Genomic DNA, 19300 nt, shown 5'->3' with positions numbered 1-19300 from the left:
GGTCTCGTGTCTTCATCTTCGCTGATCTCTGCATCACTGAGAGAGGCATGGATGAGAACTGGTGTCTTGGTGGGTCCTGGTCACTCCCGCTGACCTGTGTTAATTCATCAGAGGCCTGATGGTTTCTGCTAGATTTTGCCAGTGCAGCTGATTCCTGAAACTATTAAGCTGGACTGCTGGTATCCTGAAAAAACTGAGATTGGAATTGACCCCAGAAACCACTTATAAACAAGTCCACATCCCCTTGTCCTATTTACTGTTTTCTTCCATACATTTGTAGAGTGGGCTAGATGTGGGGTGGAAGCATTTGAAAACCCTTATTAAAAGTCGATTTTGAAAAGTCTAAGCCTACACCTTTGTAGATGGCCTGTTTTGGTTTTCAATATTCTTTACATTCATTGGAAGAAGGACATAATCATTTTCTCTGTCAATGTCCTAGAAATGTGTTTTGGTAAAAGTTGTCTGCTTTACAATTTACACTGAAGTAGAGGCTCTGAGAGGAGGGCTAGCTTCCCCAAACTTTATGCCTGGGTCACTATGGTGCTTTGGATTCTGAGACTTGTCCTTTTTCCATCACAATGCAATCCCTTCATGGATAACACGCTTCATCAGCTGCTGAGCCCTCAACTCTGAAGAGCAGGGAAAGAATATGTAAACACCATGTTGGAAAATGTAATGCACAGTGAATTCTAAAATGAATTCTCTATGTTAGTAAAAAGTCCTTGTCTCTAATCCCTGGCAGTGAGTACAGGTTTCTGAGGCAGTGCAGAGCCATATAAACCTTCAATGCTGCACAAAGGGAGACTTGGTCCAGGCTTTTTCCTATTGAAAAAAAAAAAAGGTGACCTTGAACATGTCAGGGGTCTCTGGGAGCTTCATTTACAAAACGAAATCCACCTTATCTACCTACCTCACAGAGCTACCATAAGGATTAAATTGGATGATGCTTATAGAAGTGTTTTAATTCTCTCATCTGAAAGCCTACTGTACCTTACAGGTAGCTTTTAAAGGAAACTATCTCTTATTTTGTGCATAGCGTGAAGGTATCACTTTGAATTTAAATCTTGGTGCTACTGTTTACTAATGGGAAAGGTGCGTAGGCACTGTTTCTCAGTGTTTCTGAACATGCTCTTCTACAAATGGAAATTATCATAACTACATTATCTGGGGATCAAGTGGAATAATGTTTATGAAAGCAATAAATTCCCCATATAAGTAAGTGTCAGGAAATATCCCTGTATTTCATATATTTTAATTTTTGAACCCACACAATTATTTATATATCGCACTAGTTAACAGGAGCAGTTGGTTTTGTTGCCGTGGGCTAAGAACTAATGTTTCAGGTACACTTATAAGCTTTACTCAATATTCATCACAATCTTACAGATGAAATATTGTTGTCATCCCACATAAGGAAACGAAATCACAAATTTTATATGCTTTATCTTGATTAGCAACTTCATTGGATTAGGAGACCAGTAGAAAATGAATAAGACAATATTCTGGGTGCATCTGCAGATGTTTCTAGAAACAGCATTTAGGAGAACAAACTGAAGGAGAACTCTGGTAGGACAGTCAATTCCTAAAGTCTGAGGTGGAATGAAATCAGGATGTGTTGCAAGCTGCAGTCTTATGCTATGAATGTATCTTCAGGGGCTGCCATCCCTTGTAGACATCTGACTCCAGTTTCTTCAGCCTTTCAAAGTGGGTTCATACTAGACTCTTCATGGAGCTTTGGTATCAGGCTGGTATTAAGCAGTTACTATTTCATGTGCTCTTCATGTGAAAGCCACCATTATAAGACTGTTAAATCTATAATAAGTCAATGTAACACACACACACACACAAATACATATACACCACATACCACTATTTATTTCATATCTCTAGATATACAGACTAATAACTACTCCTTGACCAAAGGCAACACAGCTGTTAGAGTTCTGAGAAAAAAATCAAAATTTTGAGGTTCAATTCTTTAACTCCGTAATGTTTACATTTTGACTGCACTGTGACAAATTCCACAAGTAATCTCCCAGTAGTTAAATGAAAGCTACAGTGCTATTTATACATATAGAGAATATGCTGATGTTTTTCAGTCATGGCAAATGAATAAACAGATCAAATTATCCATTGAATTTGAAAAGCTATTAGAGAGAAACATAGAGAAATAATGTATGTCCTAATTTCATAAATATTAAAAAAGCTAACTTCTCTTTCATCTATTTAATTTACTACAGAAGGACTTCAGGTGAGGATACTTGATTTGGACTCATGCTTGCACTAAAATTTGATCCCCTTTAAAGTTACACAACAGAAATGTGGGCTTCTAGCCTTATCTGTGTAATGCTTGCTCATGGACACTGCTAGTGATCACATACACACAAGAATCTTTGCCTACAATCTAGTGCAATAAGTACTCAGGAAATGTTTGTTAACATTGTTAGTGCCAACTTTGCAGCTTTGGACATAGGAACCACTGCCTTCCCTGAGCATCAGTCTCTGAATGTTTATGTAGAAGAAAAATAGATCATGATCTCAATGATCACTTCTAATTCTAGTGAATTTTTTTTTTGGCTTAAGTGGATATCTGAGATACAATTTCTTCCACCTGAAACCTGGCTTTTAGACTTTTCAATATATGATGTTCTCTGAATGGTACGATGAAAGCACCCAGAGGAGCAGGGTAAAAAAAAAAAAAAGAAGCTAAACATGGCACTTACTTTATTGACACTATTAACCAGTCAGACAGACTAATGACAATGTTAGCTAGAGTAATTTGTCTGACAGAGATGTTGTTCATCAGCCACAGATGTTCAGTCCTCTACCTTTTAAAACACTATGGTTTTGAAGAGCCAAACAAACCTGCAAATCAAACAACTAGCACAGCTAATCCTTCAGGGACATATGGCATGTATTTACTCTGATGTGAAGCTAAAACATACAAAATGAATGGGAATGTTGAAATCAAATTTCAATATCAGTTTCTTTTTCTCAATTATGAAAAGTTTCACTGAATAGCTGTCAGTGTTTTCACCCTGCATAATTCATTTTTTTGGCTAGGAAAAGAAATCTATCAGGAATATGACACATGTCTTTCTGCAGATTTATCTTAGAAGATCCAATTAATAATTATATGCTTAGGATAGAGTTTATTTTCATCCACAATAGAGGAATCTAAAAGAATATACCAAAAACATAGTAGAACTAAATTAGCAAATGCTCTAATACTAATTCATGTACACACACACACACACACACACACACACACACATACTCAAGGAAGATGTGAAAGAGAAATTGATGAGTTCATAAATTATGATTTGGAATCCTGTGTATACCTTCATATAGTAGTTGACATTTCAATTAGGGCTTAAATTTGAAGCATAGCTAGTATTGATATGCCTTAGTTTTTGTTATATCCCAGCAATCAAAAGGGATAAAAACAAAAACAAACAAACAAAAAACCCAAAAAACAAAAGCAAGCAAAACTCCACAAGAAGCCTTTGTTCCACTGGTAGAAAGAAATTTAAGAAAATAAACATTAAATTGTAAAATAAACATAAAGTGTAAAAATGACTAGTCAAACATTCAGGCACAGAAACAGTCCCAGCTATTTGGTAGAATGAGTTGATGAAATTAATTGAGCCTAGAAATTTTTGACTAGCTTTGTTAACATATCATGTTTAACTTTTCCTTATTATCTCGGAAACCAAAGCAAAACAAACAAACAAGCAGACAGAAAGACAGACAGACTGTATGGATATGAAAAGGTGAAGATTAGTGCAAATGATCTAAAAAAATGTTCAAGAAGAAGTGAGACTCAGCACAAATACAGTAGAAGTTACGTAAAGAGTTATATAGTTGTGGGAATGGACTCAAGTAGAGGAGTCTGTGTACATGACAGCAAATACAGAAAAGATGTTATACGTAGATTTAGAACATATTTTTAAAAGTCTGGAGGAAGAATAAAAAAAATAAATAAATAATGGGAATAAAAAGGGAACAAGGACTCAGAAGAGGAAGATTTTTGCAAATATAAATGAAAAGTAGTCAATGAAATGTTTTAATGCAGAAAACCAGCACGATACAACTCATGATTTAAAATGTTAAGTCAGTTGTTACAAAACCTGATCTTTGATCTTGGCCATTCTGACTGGTGTGAGGTAGAATCTCAGGGTTATTTTGATTTGCATTTCCCTGATGACTAAGGATATTGAACATTTCTTTAGGTGCTTCTCAGCCAGGATTGCAAGCTGGTATAACCACTCTGGTGGTTGCTCAGAAAATTGGACATATCATTACCTTAGGACCCAGCTATACCACTCCTGGGCATATACTCAGAAGATGCTCCAACATATAACAAGGACCATGCTCCATTATGTTCATAGCAGCCTTATTTATAATAGCCAGAAGCTGGAAAGAACCCAGATGTCCTTCAACAGAGGAATGGATACAGAAAATGTGGTACCTTTACACAATGGAACGTTACTCAGCTATTAAAAACAATGAATTTGAGAAATTCTTAGGTAAATGGATGGAGCTAGAAAATATCATCCTGAGGGAGGTAATTCAATCACAAAAGAACACACATGGTATGTACTCACTGACAATTGGATATTTGCCCCAAAGCTCGCAATATCCAAGATACAACTCACAGACCACATGAAGCTCATGAAAAAGGAAGACCAAAGTGTGGGTGCTTTGACTCTTCTTAGAAGGGGTAACAAAATACTAATTGGAGCAAATATAGAGACAAAGTGTGGGACAGAAACTGAAGGAGGGGCCATCCAGAGACTGCTCTACCTGGGTATCCATCCCTTGTGCATTCACCAAAGGTAGATACTGATGTGGAAGTCAGGAAGGGCATGCTGACAGGAGCTTGATATAGCTGTCTCCTCAGAGGTCTGCCAGAGCCTGAAATATACAGAGGTGGATGCTCACAGCTAACCATTGAGCTGATCTTGGGGTTCCCATTGGAGGAGTGAGAGAGAAGACTGAAGGAGCTGAAAGGGTTTGTGGTCCCATGCGGAGAGCAATAATACCAACCAACCAGAGTTCCCAGGATCTAAACCACCAGCCTTGGAACACGTAGGGAGGGGTCTATGGCTCTAGCTGTATATGTAGGGGAGGATGATATTGCCAGGCATAGGTGGGTAAGGAAGTCCTTGGTCCAGTGAAAGCTGGATGCCCCAGTGTGGGGGAAATTGTGGGTGGGGAGGTGAGAGTGGGAGGGTGGGTGGGGGTGTATCCTCATAGAAGCAGGAGGAGGGGGGATGGGATAGGGGCTTCCTGGGTGGTGGGAAAGGGGATTACATCTGAAATGTAAATAAAATATCCAAAAAAAAAACAAAAAAAATAAGCCCAAACAACAACAACAAAAGAAGGAGGAGGAGGAGGAGAAAAAGAAAAAAAAAAGACTTGACTTGCCTGACTTTAGTAATGGTATCATGGAAAGTAGTTTACATAAGTCAAGATGTTATAATAAATGATAGGATTCAATACTTTTTGTTAATTGACTTTTGAACTCATTATAAACACCAAATATAAAGAGTAACATTTTAAACTTCTTGAGTTCTAGCACTAAGTTAAAAGCAAAATACTTATTCTTAATTTTGTAACAAGAAACAAGTATTTCTTTCATGAATACAAGAACTATTCACATTTTAGTACAAAGTGTTGATTGAGAATTAATTAGGGATATAGTATGAATAAAAAGGGAGAATTTGAGATTTACTCTAAAGTCTTTGACTTGATTAGAGAGATATTTAGATATTTCCAATGAGTTAGACAGAAACTGTGAATTATTGTGGGGCAGTGGGCTATGAGTAAAGGCCAGAAAGCTTGGTAGAAAGCTCTGGAAGCCCCAGAAACCTTGGTTTGAAGAAGACCATTAGGAGGACCCCTTCGAGCATTCCCAAAGTCATCTGGCTCTCTTAACTTCCGCCCCCCACAGCCCCTCCCATGGAGAAGTCCATGGCCAGGGATCACACCTTTATGCAGATGAGGCATTCCCAAGCTCCCAAATCAAGTCAATAGGGTTACCTGCTTTCACCCCAAAAACTGTATATATTGACCAAAGCTCAAAAGTAAAGTGAATGTGAGATCTTTCCCGCTGTTGGAGACCTTTGTCGAGGTTCCTCCCCCGTAGCCGGCTAGCCTAAGCACTTCAAAGAGCTACAATACTTCTCCCCTCCCCAATCCGCGGTTTGGGGCGAAGCAACAATGAGCTGTAACACTTTTTCAGCACTCCCGGGCTGCCCGCAGGGAGAGGAAGCAAAAGAGCTGTAACACTCGCCCAGCCTTTGGAGGCTGGAGCAGAAACGTACCCTCCAGTCTGCTCCCCGCCCAGCCGTCAGAGGCTGCTGTAACCGGTTTGAGAGGCTACGTCCTACCTGGCCTGCCCCGCCCCTGAAAAGCGCACTGTGCTCTAGCTCGTGGCCCCGCCCCTGCCCGCGTTCCGCTCGGAAGTGCCGCGCCCCCCGCCCCGCCCTCTCCTGCCTTTGCCCTGCGTCCTGCGCTGCTGCAGCCAGGAAGGCCTCGGAGCCCTGCCCTGCTCCGCCGCGCGTGACCTGCTCCTGAGATTGGACCCACAAATTATAAGGATTTAGGTGAGGATTTTAAAGTTGAAAGAAAGCATGTATTAGATTTTATTCAATCATAATGATTGATTTAATGTGAAGAAAAATGATTATTGAGTCCAGATCACAGGTTAAAGTTAAAGTCAGAGAAAGAGAGACATTTTAAAGACAGTAACAGACTTATAGAACTCAAGAGTGAATCCCTAAGAATGAGCCCTGGGGCAATTCAATATTTAAAAACTAGAGAACTCAAAAGTGAGTTGTAAAAGCAAGCATACAATGCTGACCACAAAACACCATGGCCCAGGACAGGATGTGACACAAGAAAAAAATGAAATCAAGTGCTAAAACAGAAGAGTTAATAAAATGGGGTAACTCTGGCTGATGAACTGGGGATAGGCAGAAGCATAATTACTATTCAGGTTAGCAACATACAGGTCTATGATAAACACTAGTAAAATAGGCCAGCTGCAATGAAATATAAGGATCAAGATCATGTTTGGAAAAAAGTGTGAGACATTGGAGTGAACTTACGCAGTTGAGTAAACTGTTATGAAATAAATCAGAAGGAGTGTATAAAAGACGAAGAAGAGAATAAAAGCACAATTCAACACAAGGGAAAATAGAACTCCATGTTTATATATGGATAGATATGGTCACCCGGAATAGGAAAATTGATATAATACAGAATATCACACACTTATAATGTAAGAATGGATAAGGCATAACATATAAGCTCAGATTTGGTCTAAGTTAAATTACGGGTCATTCCAGGCAATTCTTTGATTACTACAACATACTGGCCGAATATCCTATTCCATCAGTCCTGGACCTACAGATAGACCCCAGCTCTAGGTATGAACAAAGGTCCTATAGCTCTTTCCTGAAGTATCTCTCAGGTTTTTCTCCCAGTCTGTATCTATTCCTTTCTGCTAGCCACCTGAATTGCTGAATCTCTCCATACTGGGCAACAACAGTAGCCACTCTGTCCTCAGACCAAAAGTCCAACAAAAACAAAGGAGTAGAACTCTCATCAAAGATAAGACAATATATTTAAACCTATAATCACAATGATACCAGTCCAGATGACTAGACAGTGCAGAAACAATCAATATCAGCCAAGACATAATAATACGTATTTACTCTTTCTCTACTCATCATAACCAAAATTTAGAAGTTATTAGATGTCCATTATAAGCTTAATAGATATGAAAAATATGGTACATGCTAACAAGGAAATATTACTCAGTTGGTTAAAAAACTGGAATTCATGCTTCATGGACTGAACTTGAAAAAACATCACTTAGCAAGTTAACCTATACTCAATGACAAATATGGTGTGTATTCTCTTATATGTTGTGGTGGTTTAAATAAGAATGGTCCCTATAAGTTCATATATTTGGAAGTTTATTTAACTGAGAGTGACACTATTTGAAAGGATTAGAAGGACTGAAAGTTAAATCCTTTTTTGGAAGAAGTAAGAACTGGGGCTGGCTTTGAGATTTTAAAAGCCTATGCCAAGCCCAAATTCTCTATATATCAGGATGTAATTATCTGCTACTGCTGCTCTAGGGTCTGTCTGCATTTCCACATGCTTCCTGCCATGATAATAGACTAAACCTCTAAAACTGTAAGTACTCTTCCAATTAAATGTTTTCTCTTATAATAGTTATCTTGGGTAGGTTTCTCTTCATAGTAATAAAACAGTGACTAAGAAATAAAAGGATATTCGCCTTTAAGCATTTGATAGGCATATTATAATCCATATAACTGCAGTGTAAATATCTAGACATCATTGAAGGATCTACCAAAAAAGTGGAATTAGAATATCTAATTATGGAAAATATGGAAGGAAACTAGAACAGGTTGATTAAACATAGAAGCAGTGGGAACATAATAGTAAAGGAAGGAATACAAGAAATGACAGTTAAAACTAAGTTCTGTTTGAGGGGTAATATGGAAATTCACTATATTATAGAAGCTTTCAAAAATTTATACCCAGAGGAGAGAGATCAAAATGTAATCATCAAATAACGAGGGAGATAAGAACCCAACAAAGCATCTCTTGCTACCAAGTGAACCTCCAATATCATGAATAGGTTCCACCTAATTATGTCATTAGAAAAATGGGCCCATGGACACCCTCAACCCACTCAGACTATTACAAAGGCTATTGTTTGCTCTTCAAAAACTGATGGTAAGGTGCTATTGGTGAAGACAACACATAGATATTATACTGAATACTATGAATTTGAGCTGGACCATAATGAGAGACTTCACCTTTCTTGACTAGTGTTCACTGTACTATAAGGTACTCTGTATGTTACCAGAGTCGAAAATTAAACACTAACCATATTTCAGCCACTTCAATCTACAGTGATGATATATTTCCATGGTACACTGATAAAATAATAGCACAAATATTATGGGAGTATCCAATCAACTATTTGATTAAATTTAAGAACCACTCTGTGTGATAGAACCTATGCATGAAACTGTTTCAGTATCTCAAAAGACCAGATAGGCCATGCACCTAGAAGAACATCACATAATATTACTCTGCTAACGCAGCATAGCAATAAAATAGCTCCTAATGACATTCTGCTATACACAAAGAGTAGAGCCTTAGTCAGTCATCATCAGAAGAACTTCCTTCTGGAAGAGATGAAAACTAATACAGAGAACAACACCTGGACAATATGCTGAGAGTGCCTTGGAGTCTCAGTCCTACATGGCATGCCTTCATGAAACCCCTTTATTCTTTTAGGGAGCTTTGTGAAGAGGGAGTAGAATGGTTTTAAGAACCAGTGAGGATAGAAGACTTCAAAAAAACAAGTTCTCCCAGTCACAACAGGAATTATTCATATATCAACTACCACAGTCTGGACTGTGGTAGCATACACAGGGACTTCACAGATCTGATCCAGATGAGATCCCAATGCTAAGAGGGAAAGTAGACAGTAGCTCACATATCTAGTCAAGAAGCTATCTCCAACTGATAACTGCTTGCAATGGAAAAGATAATTGTCTTCAATAGAGTGTCGTTGGGTATACAAACAACATTTAAGGACAGGCCAAGGCCCATAATGATAAAAAGATTATTCCCTCCAGTTTGCATAAATACACAAACTAAGTCCCAAATTCTCCTAACACCTGATAAAGTCAAGGAGAAAATACTCACATATATAAGCCTAACAGAAATGTTTGCATTCTCCTAATAATCACAGGCTGTGATATATATTCATTTTATAGTCGGGTCAAACTTTAAACAAAAAACAGAAACTTTAAAGGATAGTTTAATTATTGTTAACAAACAGAAATAAAAACATTTGTGAAGTAGTGTGAATAGAATTCTTCAGTCATCATTCTGATGTACCATTAACTAGCAATCAAGTGTCCTGAGGATCCTGGGATGCTCCTAAAGACCCCATCAGATTGAAGCTCTACACATGAGAAGCTAGAACACTAGTTAACAAGTCTCTGCTTTTCCCCTGGAACTTACTCTATATCCTCTCAAAATGGCGAAGGTGTGTTTCAAAACCCAAACATGCTGAAGTATTCTGAGGGCAAAATGCTTTAGAAAAACTAAACCACAAAATGTGCATTGTACCTTTGAAAGCAAAGTTCATTTGTACCTAGCCATCTATTATATTCACCAACAACTTTTATTAAATCATACATAGACTCTCTACTATGACTACTATGTGTTTGATCTTAAATTAATCCTAACAGAAACCTTGAAAAGGTCAATTATTATTTCTTCTTCTTTTAAAGGTCACAAAAGTCATGTTTTTCCTTGGATCATGATTGTTAGTGAGTAATCACAGTGATTAATATTTAGTTCTTCCAATATGCAGAAAATTCTATTTCTGTGTCAGTGTAAAAATCAAAGAAAAAATAGTCATTTGCATCCTTGTCTTTTTTCAAGTATGTCTTGTACAGGATTTTGAAAGTTATCCTATTTTGACAAAGCACACATATTCATTTAGTCAGAAAAAAAAAATGGGGCAGGGTAAAGATTTCATACATTCTTCTTGGTCCTCCTGAAATTCTCCCAACCATCAATTCCACACTTGGACATTAAAAATGTTTTGGGGAAGAAGTTGAAGTTTATTGATGGTACCTACCTGTTGTCACCCTCTCTGGAGAAAAAAACAGTGAAGGTTTGAATGTTCCCTTTTGCTTCTGCAGGTGGACGCCAGCTCAAACGGACAAAGCGACTTGAAACCAAGACAGGGACCACATCTCTGGGAGCAGAAGGGAGGATGCTGGAGCTTGGGATGGCTAAGAAAGAACAAGAGGAGAACATCAGAAGTGCTGGCACCCAGGCATATCTCAGCTGAACTACAATGTACATGGCCAAGAGTATCAAGCAAGTCCTATTGAAGGCTAACAAGGGAAATAATATCTAAAGTGGAATAAAGAATACATGTGAATTCCTTAGATTTTTAAGAAGTGACTTCTCAATAATGCATATGATTGTACTATAGGATGATTGGTTATTTTTATCTCTGGAATCTATGACAAAGAGGAAAGCAATGTCAATATAGGTAAGTAGCAAATAGCAGGGAATGACATTGAGTAATGCACTTTTTAATGTTTAAAAGTCATTGTATGTATGTATGATGTGCATATATGGGCAAGCATATACCACTGCACACAAATCAAAAGAAAACTGTGTATAGAATTTCTTCATCTATCTCTACAAAGTTCTGGTAATGTGAAATATTAATGTATATGTAAGTTCAATATAGGTAGGTCTTGCTTTAAAAGTATGGACTCAATACAACAGTATAAATGTATCATATTTCTTATGAGATCAAATGATGAAATATTTTGAACAAGAGATCATAGGCAATGTGAAGGCAGAAGAAAGTATGTAATTAATTATATTTCTCTGAATCCTTTCATTAATGATGTAGGGATTGATTAAGTATATGAAGGAGTGAAAGCAAAATAAATTAATGTGTCCATATTTGAAGAAAAACTTAAAATTCAGAACATAAATGAGATGTTTACATACAAAATTATATTAGTTAAGATTCGGTCAAAATGCATTTATTAGCTTATTCAAGGGATTGAAGCTGGGCAAGGGGAGGACCATAGTCTCATAATGATATAACAAATGTATTTGACTGTTATGTTTATAATTTTCATGACTTTAGAAAATTCAATTATATATCATTGTCATAAATAAGAAAGTCACCTGATATCAGGCAAATAAACATTTTGTCTGTCAAAAAAGAGTTATAATTATTTAATTATGGGTTTCATTGAAAGATGATTAACAACAGAAAAGGCACAGAACAACAGTTGTACACAAATGAACATCGACCAATTAGATTCTCATTTAAATATTAATCCTGTAAGACTCCAACATTTCACAGCATAAGAAAAGATATCTGGGTGGACGTAAATGCCACAGAAAAACAAGCAGTAATGATAAAACCTAACTCATTCACAATATACCTATACTGTTTTTTATATACCTTGGGATAGCTATTTATATAATCTCGAGGACCAAATATAATTAAAGGAAACAAATCAAAAGCTGATGGTGAATCTGAAACCAACTGATCAACACCACCCCATATCTCCAGGCTTAGATGATAATCATTCTAGTTATGTCTCTGTATATTCAAAATTATTAGATCCTAAAGAGATACGTGATCATACCATGTTGTTCTCTCTGGTTCTGCCTTAGGAGAATTTGATTTTAAAACAGAAGTTTATAATAATGCATTCTATGTGGTAAACTATGAAAGAGTGGGTTTGAAAGGTCACACTTAACAAATCATAGGTGAATAAAGTAATAGATGTGCAGTTGACATGGAATCATTATGCCATACTGGGTGCCACACTATATGAATGTCATAGGGTTACCATTGTTGTGATGAAGTATCACAATCAGAAGCAAGATAGAGAGGAAAGGATTTGTTTGGTTTATACTTCTACATCATTGTTAATTGTCAAAGGAAGTCAGGACAGGAACTCAAATAGCGAAGGAACCTGCAGAGGAAAGCTGATGCAGATGTCATGAAGGGATGCTGCTTACTAGATTGCTCCTCTGGACTTGCTCAGCATGATTTCTTTTAGAACCCATGAAGGACCACCAACCCAGAGATGGCATCATCCAAAATAGGACAGTCCCTGCCCCTTCAAATTTTAAATAAGAAAATGCCTTTCAGGCCTGTCCATATGGAGAATTTTTCTTTTTTTCTTCTTTAATTTTATTTAATCTTTTTTTTTACACTCCAGATTTTATACCCATCTTGGTCCACCCTCTGACTGTTCCACATCCCATACTTCCTCCCTCATTCCCCTCTTTACGAGGATGTCCCTACCCTATCTTACATCCATCTTACCCCCACCCCACCAGACCTCCTTACTCCCTGGGACCACCAGTCTCTTGAGAGTTAGGTGCATCTTCTCTGACTGAATTCAGACCAAGAAGTCCTCTGCTGTATATGTGTTGGGGGTTTCATATCAGCTGGTGTATGCTGCCTGGTTGGTGGTCCAATGCCCGAGGGATCTCAGGGGTCCAGGCTAATTGAGACTGCTGGTCCTCAAACAGGGATGCCCGCCTCCTCAGCTCCCTTCAGCTTCTCAGGAGCTGAGAAATTTTCTTAATTGAGATTCCTTCTTTTTAGATGACTTTATGCTTTTTTCATGTTGTCATGAAGCTATTCAGCACAGTGCATGAAGCAAAATATCACGGTGTACTTCATATGTATACGTAGCTAGTTTTCAATTAAATATACTACTACAATGTGTAGTTTTCAACTGAATAGGAACTAGCTAAAGGAAGAAGTATTAACAATGGATTAGTTTCTAGTAGAGACAAAAAAATTCTTTATGACATAAAGATACACAACTGGACTTTACTGTAGAGAATTCCTTAATTTATTGGAGTAATTAGTAACTGACACTTATAGAAAGTGCTCTGCAATACTTACAGTTGAAAACTGGATTTACATATATTTGAGTCACTTATAAATTCCAACATCATTCGTTTTCTAATTACGGTCTGTTGGTAAATGCATAATTCATCTTTGATGGATATGTTTATTTCTATTGTTCAGCTTACTGAATCAAGAAAATGTTTCATCTTGACAGATGATTTCTAGCCTCAAACTACAAACAATACAAATGTCTGCTCACAATTCTTTTTAAATGAAATTAAAAAATAGTTTATTCTAGAGCAATTTTGAATGACCATGTCCAAGAAATACAGATTTAGATTAGCCCAAAATTCATGTTTCAATGTGAAAGCAGTTCCACAAACTTTTATAGTTTTACAGATAAAAGAAAGTCATGAATCAAGATGAATTTAAAATGCACTGGCAAAAACATCAGAGAAGTGTCTCTAGCAAGTTTGAGGAAGCTATTCTGTAGACCCAAGATGTTAGCCAATGATATTCTTAGCTTTTAGATAAATTGGAAACTCGAAGTTTGCTAAGTAGATAGATTAAAAAACATGGCTATCATTATTCACAAGATGTTAGCTCAGTCACTGAAGTGGGCGAGGAATGGCTGTTGCAGAGGGTGAAAACTAGCTCAAGATAAGGTAACTCTTGGACCTGTAATGTTCCAAGCTCTCCATGTTACTGAAAGTCTAATCAGTCAGCCAGTCTCAACAGACACAACTTCTTTGCGGGAGTTCTCACGCACAATTCTCAGTGTTAGGTAACATCACACTCTGCGGATGTGGGTACTGCATATTATTTATTAACTATTACAAGGTACCTCATGGTTTTGATGGCTTATTCTTGGGAACTGATGTCTATGAGGTGGAATAATGGGAAGACAATGTTCTTCAGGAGAGAAATAGCTGATACAGGGCATTAAGAAAGAAGCTCTTGGTATTATGATTCCTTCAAAAGTCCTATTTTTAACCATTTGAATACAAGTAGGATAGTTCATTGAATACAAATAACTATAAATACGAGGAGAATATATAGTCAGTGCTGTTAAAATATATAAAATTTGGTGCTTTTTGTATGTTTGTTTCATCTGTAATCTTTCACTTCATTAAGCTAAACTGTGTTCTTGATTGATTTTTTTAAGTCTTTTAATCTGCATAACATGTAAATACTGTGTCATGTACAGAGAGTCCAGATTAAGATCATAATGGCTAATATGTACACTATCTTTGAGTCAACTTTTGAAGACTATTTTCTCTAGTTCTCTATGTTTTCTTTCACTTTATTCAGGGACCAGCTGAGTCTGTATTCCTGCTGGGAATCAAACTGGTTATCTGTGAGGTCCTTTTAAGTGTGGAGAATAGGGAGGTACCTCACTTTCCAGTGGTTTGAGAAACAGTTTCCATGTGAAATGCTTTCCGGTTACTTGAAGATGTAGAGATGTTATAGAATGGCAGACACTTTCAAGTTATTTCTGCCTCCACGGATCCTTTGATTACTTTTGGAATATTAAAAAAAATTCCAGAGAATTAGACTATTTAAAATAAACAGAAAAATTGGTTTAAGTTAGTCAGTCTGTTAGAATCGATTTGTGAGAGGGGGAGAAAAATTATCATTTGATAGGCAGTGTCTTTCTCAAGAGCAATGTGAAGAAGTAATGACTCAAAAAATCTCCCTGATTTCTGCATAAAAAACATTTTAAAATAGTACAGAGAAGCCAAATTTTCTCCTTTTTCTCAGCTTGCTTCTCTTCCTGGTTCCTTTCTTCTAGTTTTATCTAATTTAAATATATACCACTCAGCAAGCCAGAGTGTACCATCTAGGGCCAACTTTAGTATTTGCTGCATTTAGGATGTTCCCAATGGAAAAAGCACATTCAGAAACACACACTGTTGTGGTGAGCTTTAAGTATTTATCCCTGACATGTCCTTGCTCATAAGATCCATCACAAGAATCTCCTAGTGACTAGACCTTCCTGTAATTCACCTTCCTCCAGCACATACTCTGTGCAGCATCCCGAGTTAAGCTTATACAAATACACACTTGGTCATATGACTCTAGTGCTTATTTGTCCTCAATATCTATTTTTATCCCAGGGCAAATTTCAAATTTCACAGTCCGCTTGCTCTTTCGGCTCATGCTTACAATTTGCCTTTGGTTAGGCTTCCTCTACCAAACTAAAAAGGGGCTTAAGAATGTACACATTGTTGTGGAAGAAATCACCAGCACACCAGTGTGGAAAGAGGTTGCTAAGTATAACAGGGCAGAAAAAGAATGCTTAAGGAATGACATATGTGGGACCTTAAATGTGTATTGTGACTGCAGTTGAGTCACCTAATTGAATGGAGGGGTGGTAAAATACTGGGGAAGAGACTCTGAGGTGTTTCTGACAGTAGTATGAGGAGGCTACAAGCAGGGCGTTGACTGTACCCTTTTATTCTGAAGGGACAACACACACACATTGTCCTGTGCATGGTCCCTGTGCTATGCAGGACCAATGAAACCTACTGGAATCACTTCAGCTCAGACTTGAGACTACTGAATATTAAGAAGATGGTTTTCCTGATACACACAGAGTTTTCTGCTCTTAGGACTGGAAGAGATTAGTTGGAGGGAACAAAGATAGTACTTTCCTGAGGTCATCACTCAATGCTTAATTATCAACTAGTAGATAATTGAGTTTTTTAGGCTAATACTGTTTTTAATTCCTGCTTGAATTTCTGACTTGAGTTTCTGTTTTTTTTTTAAATAAATACATTTTGGCTTGAATTAGGAGTTTCAACAGTTTCTGAAATGGCCTCAGACTTCTGCCACTTAGTATGATCAACTTATGAAGGTGGTATTTTCAATGATCATAGCTATGAAATCAAATCATAGATCATATTTTAAAAAAGGATTCTCTGTATTCCACAGAATCAGTTAATCAGCCAAGATTTAAATCTTTATGTCAATACAAACAAATATATCCAATTTATTCATGTAGAGACTTGCTTTCATGTATAATACATGGTAATCTTACGTGTATACCAAGAGTTCTTTATAATTTATTATTAGTAACTTTGATTCACATGCCAGTTTTTTCAGGGTGACATAAAATTTCTAGTTTTGAAAAGGGACATCAATAGGAAAATGAAGCCAACATAAGTACACTGTCAACCCCATGCACCAAGGATGCCAAGGCATGGTCACAAGCATGTGGCCACTCTGGGCTCATGATCTAATGTCATTTCACTCATTATCGAAAACAGTAAATGAGTTATTGTGGTGGTATTAATTCTAGAAAATGCAGTGGCCATCCCATGGAAGATTCTCTAACTTGCTATGGAATATTCAAAGGTGATAGACATACTTAAAGAAATGAATACAGGGTGTCATATCTTTCTGTTTCTTCACTGTCTTTATTTGAAGGAAATTCTGGCAAGCATGATTTTGTTGCTTAATTGAACATGTGCTCCTGTGGACAGAAGCGTGTCTTTGGGGCAAGGCTCGCATGTCTGCCCAACAGACGAGACTTATCATCTCTACCCGGATTTGCAGCCTTTGCTCTAGGAGAGGAGAGGAAGAGGTTGGCCATCAGATAGATCTGTTGTCCTTGTTGAGACAATAGGAATCCCCAGTTTTGGGGATGCTTGTATTTATTACTTTTTCTTCCTGATCAGCCTCAGGCTGTGGGTACTGTAATTCAAGTCGTCTCCATGCTTCTAGAACTGACAGCACTTTCTACCTGGTTTGCTGTTAAGTGTATTCCACACCTCAAAGCAAAAAAGCACCCTAAAGTATTTGTAAAGCATGAGACAAGCAGTTGTTTTTATTATAAGAAGAATGTCTAAAAGTGAATAATGAATAATTCTATTTAAAAGGTTTGAAACGGGGAGAGTAGATAATATTTGAAATGTAAATAAATAAAATAACCAATAAAACCATTGATATCGACAAACGTATAAATACGCATAAATGAACCAGTGAGTTATATGTACACATGTCCATCTTCCATGGTTATTGTACATACAGAAATAAAATGTGTTTTAAGAAAGAAAAAAAAGTACGTTTGATTCTGACAAATAATCAAGAAATAAGTGTTAAAAATAAAACCTAGGAACAAAGCAATCCTGCCCTCATGCAATGGATTAAAAGGATTCAATGTCTCAGGAAAGTTAGCAATCACACTCTTGCTTACTGTCAGTCAGGGGATGCTGGTTGTTTTCAGACCCAAGGGAAAGGGACTGAAATGCATATTTTACATTACAAAGCAAACCTGGCCTCCAGGTTCTCCCTGCATCCCTCAGTCCCTACCTGGCATAAACTGCCCCAAACTACAAACTTCCCAGCCTTTAGGCTGGTCTCTCTCTTTCTCTCTCTCTCTCTCTCTCTCTCTCTCTCTCTCTCTCTCTCTCTCTCTCTCTCTCTCTCTCCTTTTCTTCTTTTCCTTCTTTTCTCTCTTTGCCTTACTCTCCCCCTCCCTCTCTCTCCCTTCCCATGGACCTCTTCTGGCCTCAGTCCTTGGGGCCACTTCCCAATAAACTTGCATTTAATATGACCTAATCTGGTTTGAATTGGCTCATTTTACCAGCGGAGAAATAATGGCATATACAAGCAGTGCCTTTTCAAAATTCAATTCGGAAAAACTCCTTTCCGCTTAAATCTACCCATATAATTGATCTTAAATTTCATTAAATTTAGAACTTAAAAATTAACTAATGATTTCTTCTCAGAAAACCTGTCTGCAATCATGGACAGCACACAACTCAGAACACAGCACCTCTTCATTTATTAATTTTACAAGCACGAGTTTCTTAGTAGCTGCTTTATGATAAGTCTTTTCAAATGACATTAATGATAGGTTTAAAAATTTTTGTGAATATTTTCAAGAAGTCATATATATAAAATACATACATATTTTGTGGATAAAAATATATAATTATTGATATATTATGTAATACATACTTTATATACATATATATATATATATATATATATATATATATATATGGTTTCTTGAGAAAAATATATATACATTTTAAAAACCTATAAGTATAGCCCTTAAATCTTTTTCCTCCCAAGACAGCAACTCACTTCCCCATGACATCATCACCAAAACTAAGTTGATTTTTCACTCATGTTGTGTATGTCAGTGCGGAGTGCAATGGGGGGTGTGCACACAGGGAGATGTTCTTTTCTCCCTTGGCTGGGCTTCTGGAGTTGCTTTTAGTTAGCTGGTCCAGACTTAGAAGGTACAGACAAAATTGAGAACAGCAGGATTCACAAATTTTCTTCCTCTGTTTAAATAGTTGTCATATGGAAAGGATGGATGCTTTTTTTTTTTAAACAAAGAAATAGTTTCTAACGTTATATAGGGGAATTAATTTTGCCCATGCTAATCCCCCATGCCTTCTTTCCTCAGTAACTTCTCTTCAAATAAGGTCTTAATAAGGAACCAATCAGAACCCTTTCAATGCTCTGAGAGGCCTAATCTCTTGTCTGGCTCTAATCTCTCTGGCCCATTACTGTTTCCATGGTTACAGCTTCTTTATCTGTTGTCATAGAAAGGAAGAAGTGAATTTGCCATACTCTAACAACATAGTCTTTCTCCTTTAGAAACACTTTTTTAAAAAATTAGCAAAATTCAAGTGGTTAGGATGATTTCTGAAGTTAATTGCAAATTTTAAAAATGCTTTTTAATATAAAAATAAGATTTTTATGTCCAAAACATTAGTATAATATTGAGTTAATTTTTCTATAAAATCTTTTGATGTTCAAGTATATTTTTCATTGACTAATATATTTGCTTGTAGACAT

At 36.9% G+C, this 19300-nt stretch overlaps 1 protein-coding gene across 1 annotated transcript in view; it reads right to left on the bottom strand.

Annotated features, from left to right (window-relative positions):
• LOC114636917 (netrin receptor DCC-like) overlaps positions 1 to 19300 on the bottom strand; it is a gene marked incomplete at its 3' end in the record, with an annotated part of 424348 nt that overhangs the window by 40962 nt on the left and 364086 nt on the right. The window contains exon 8 of the mRNA XM_028785013.1: positions 10709 to 10865. Coding sequence (XP_028640846.1) covers positions 10709 to 10865 — 157 coding nt within the window. The remainder of the gene's footprint in view (positions 1 to 10708; positions 10866 to 19300) is intronic.

This window comes from Grammomys surdaster, unplaced genomic scaffold (assembly GCF_004785775.1).
Source record: "Grammomys surdaster isolate TR1022 unplaced genomic scaffold, NIH_TR_1.0 125059, whole genome shotgun sequence".
Lineage (NCBI taxonomy): Eukaryota > Metazoa > Chordata > Mammalia > Rodentia > Muridae > Grammomys > Grammomys surdaster.
The sequence above is the reverse complement of the archived record's forward strand: the minus strand, read 5'-3'. Positions and strand labels throughout refer to the sequence as shown.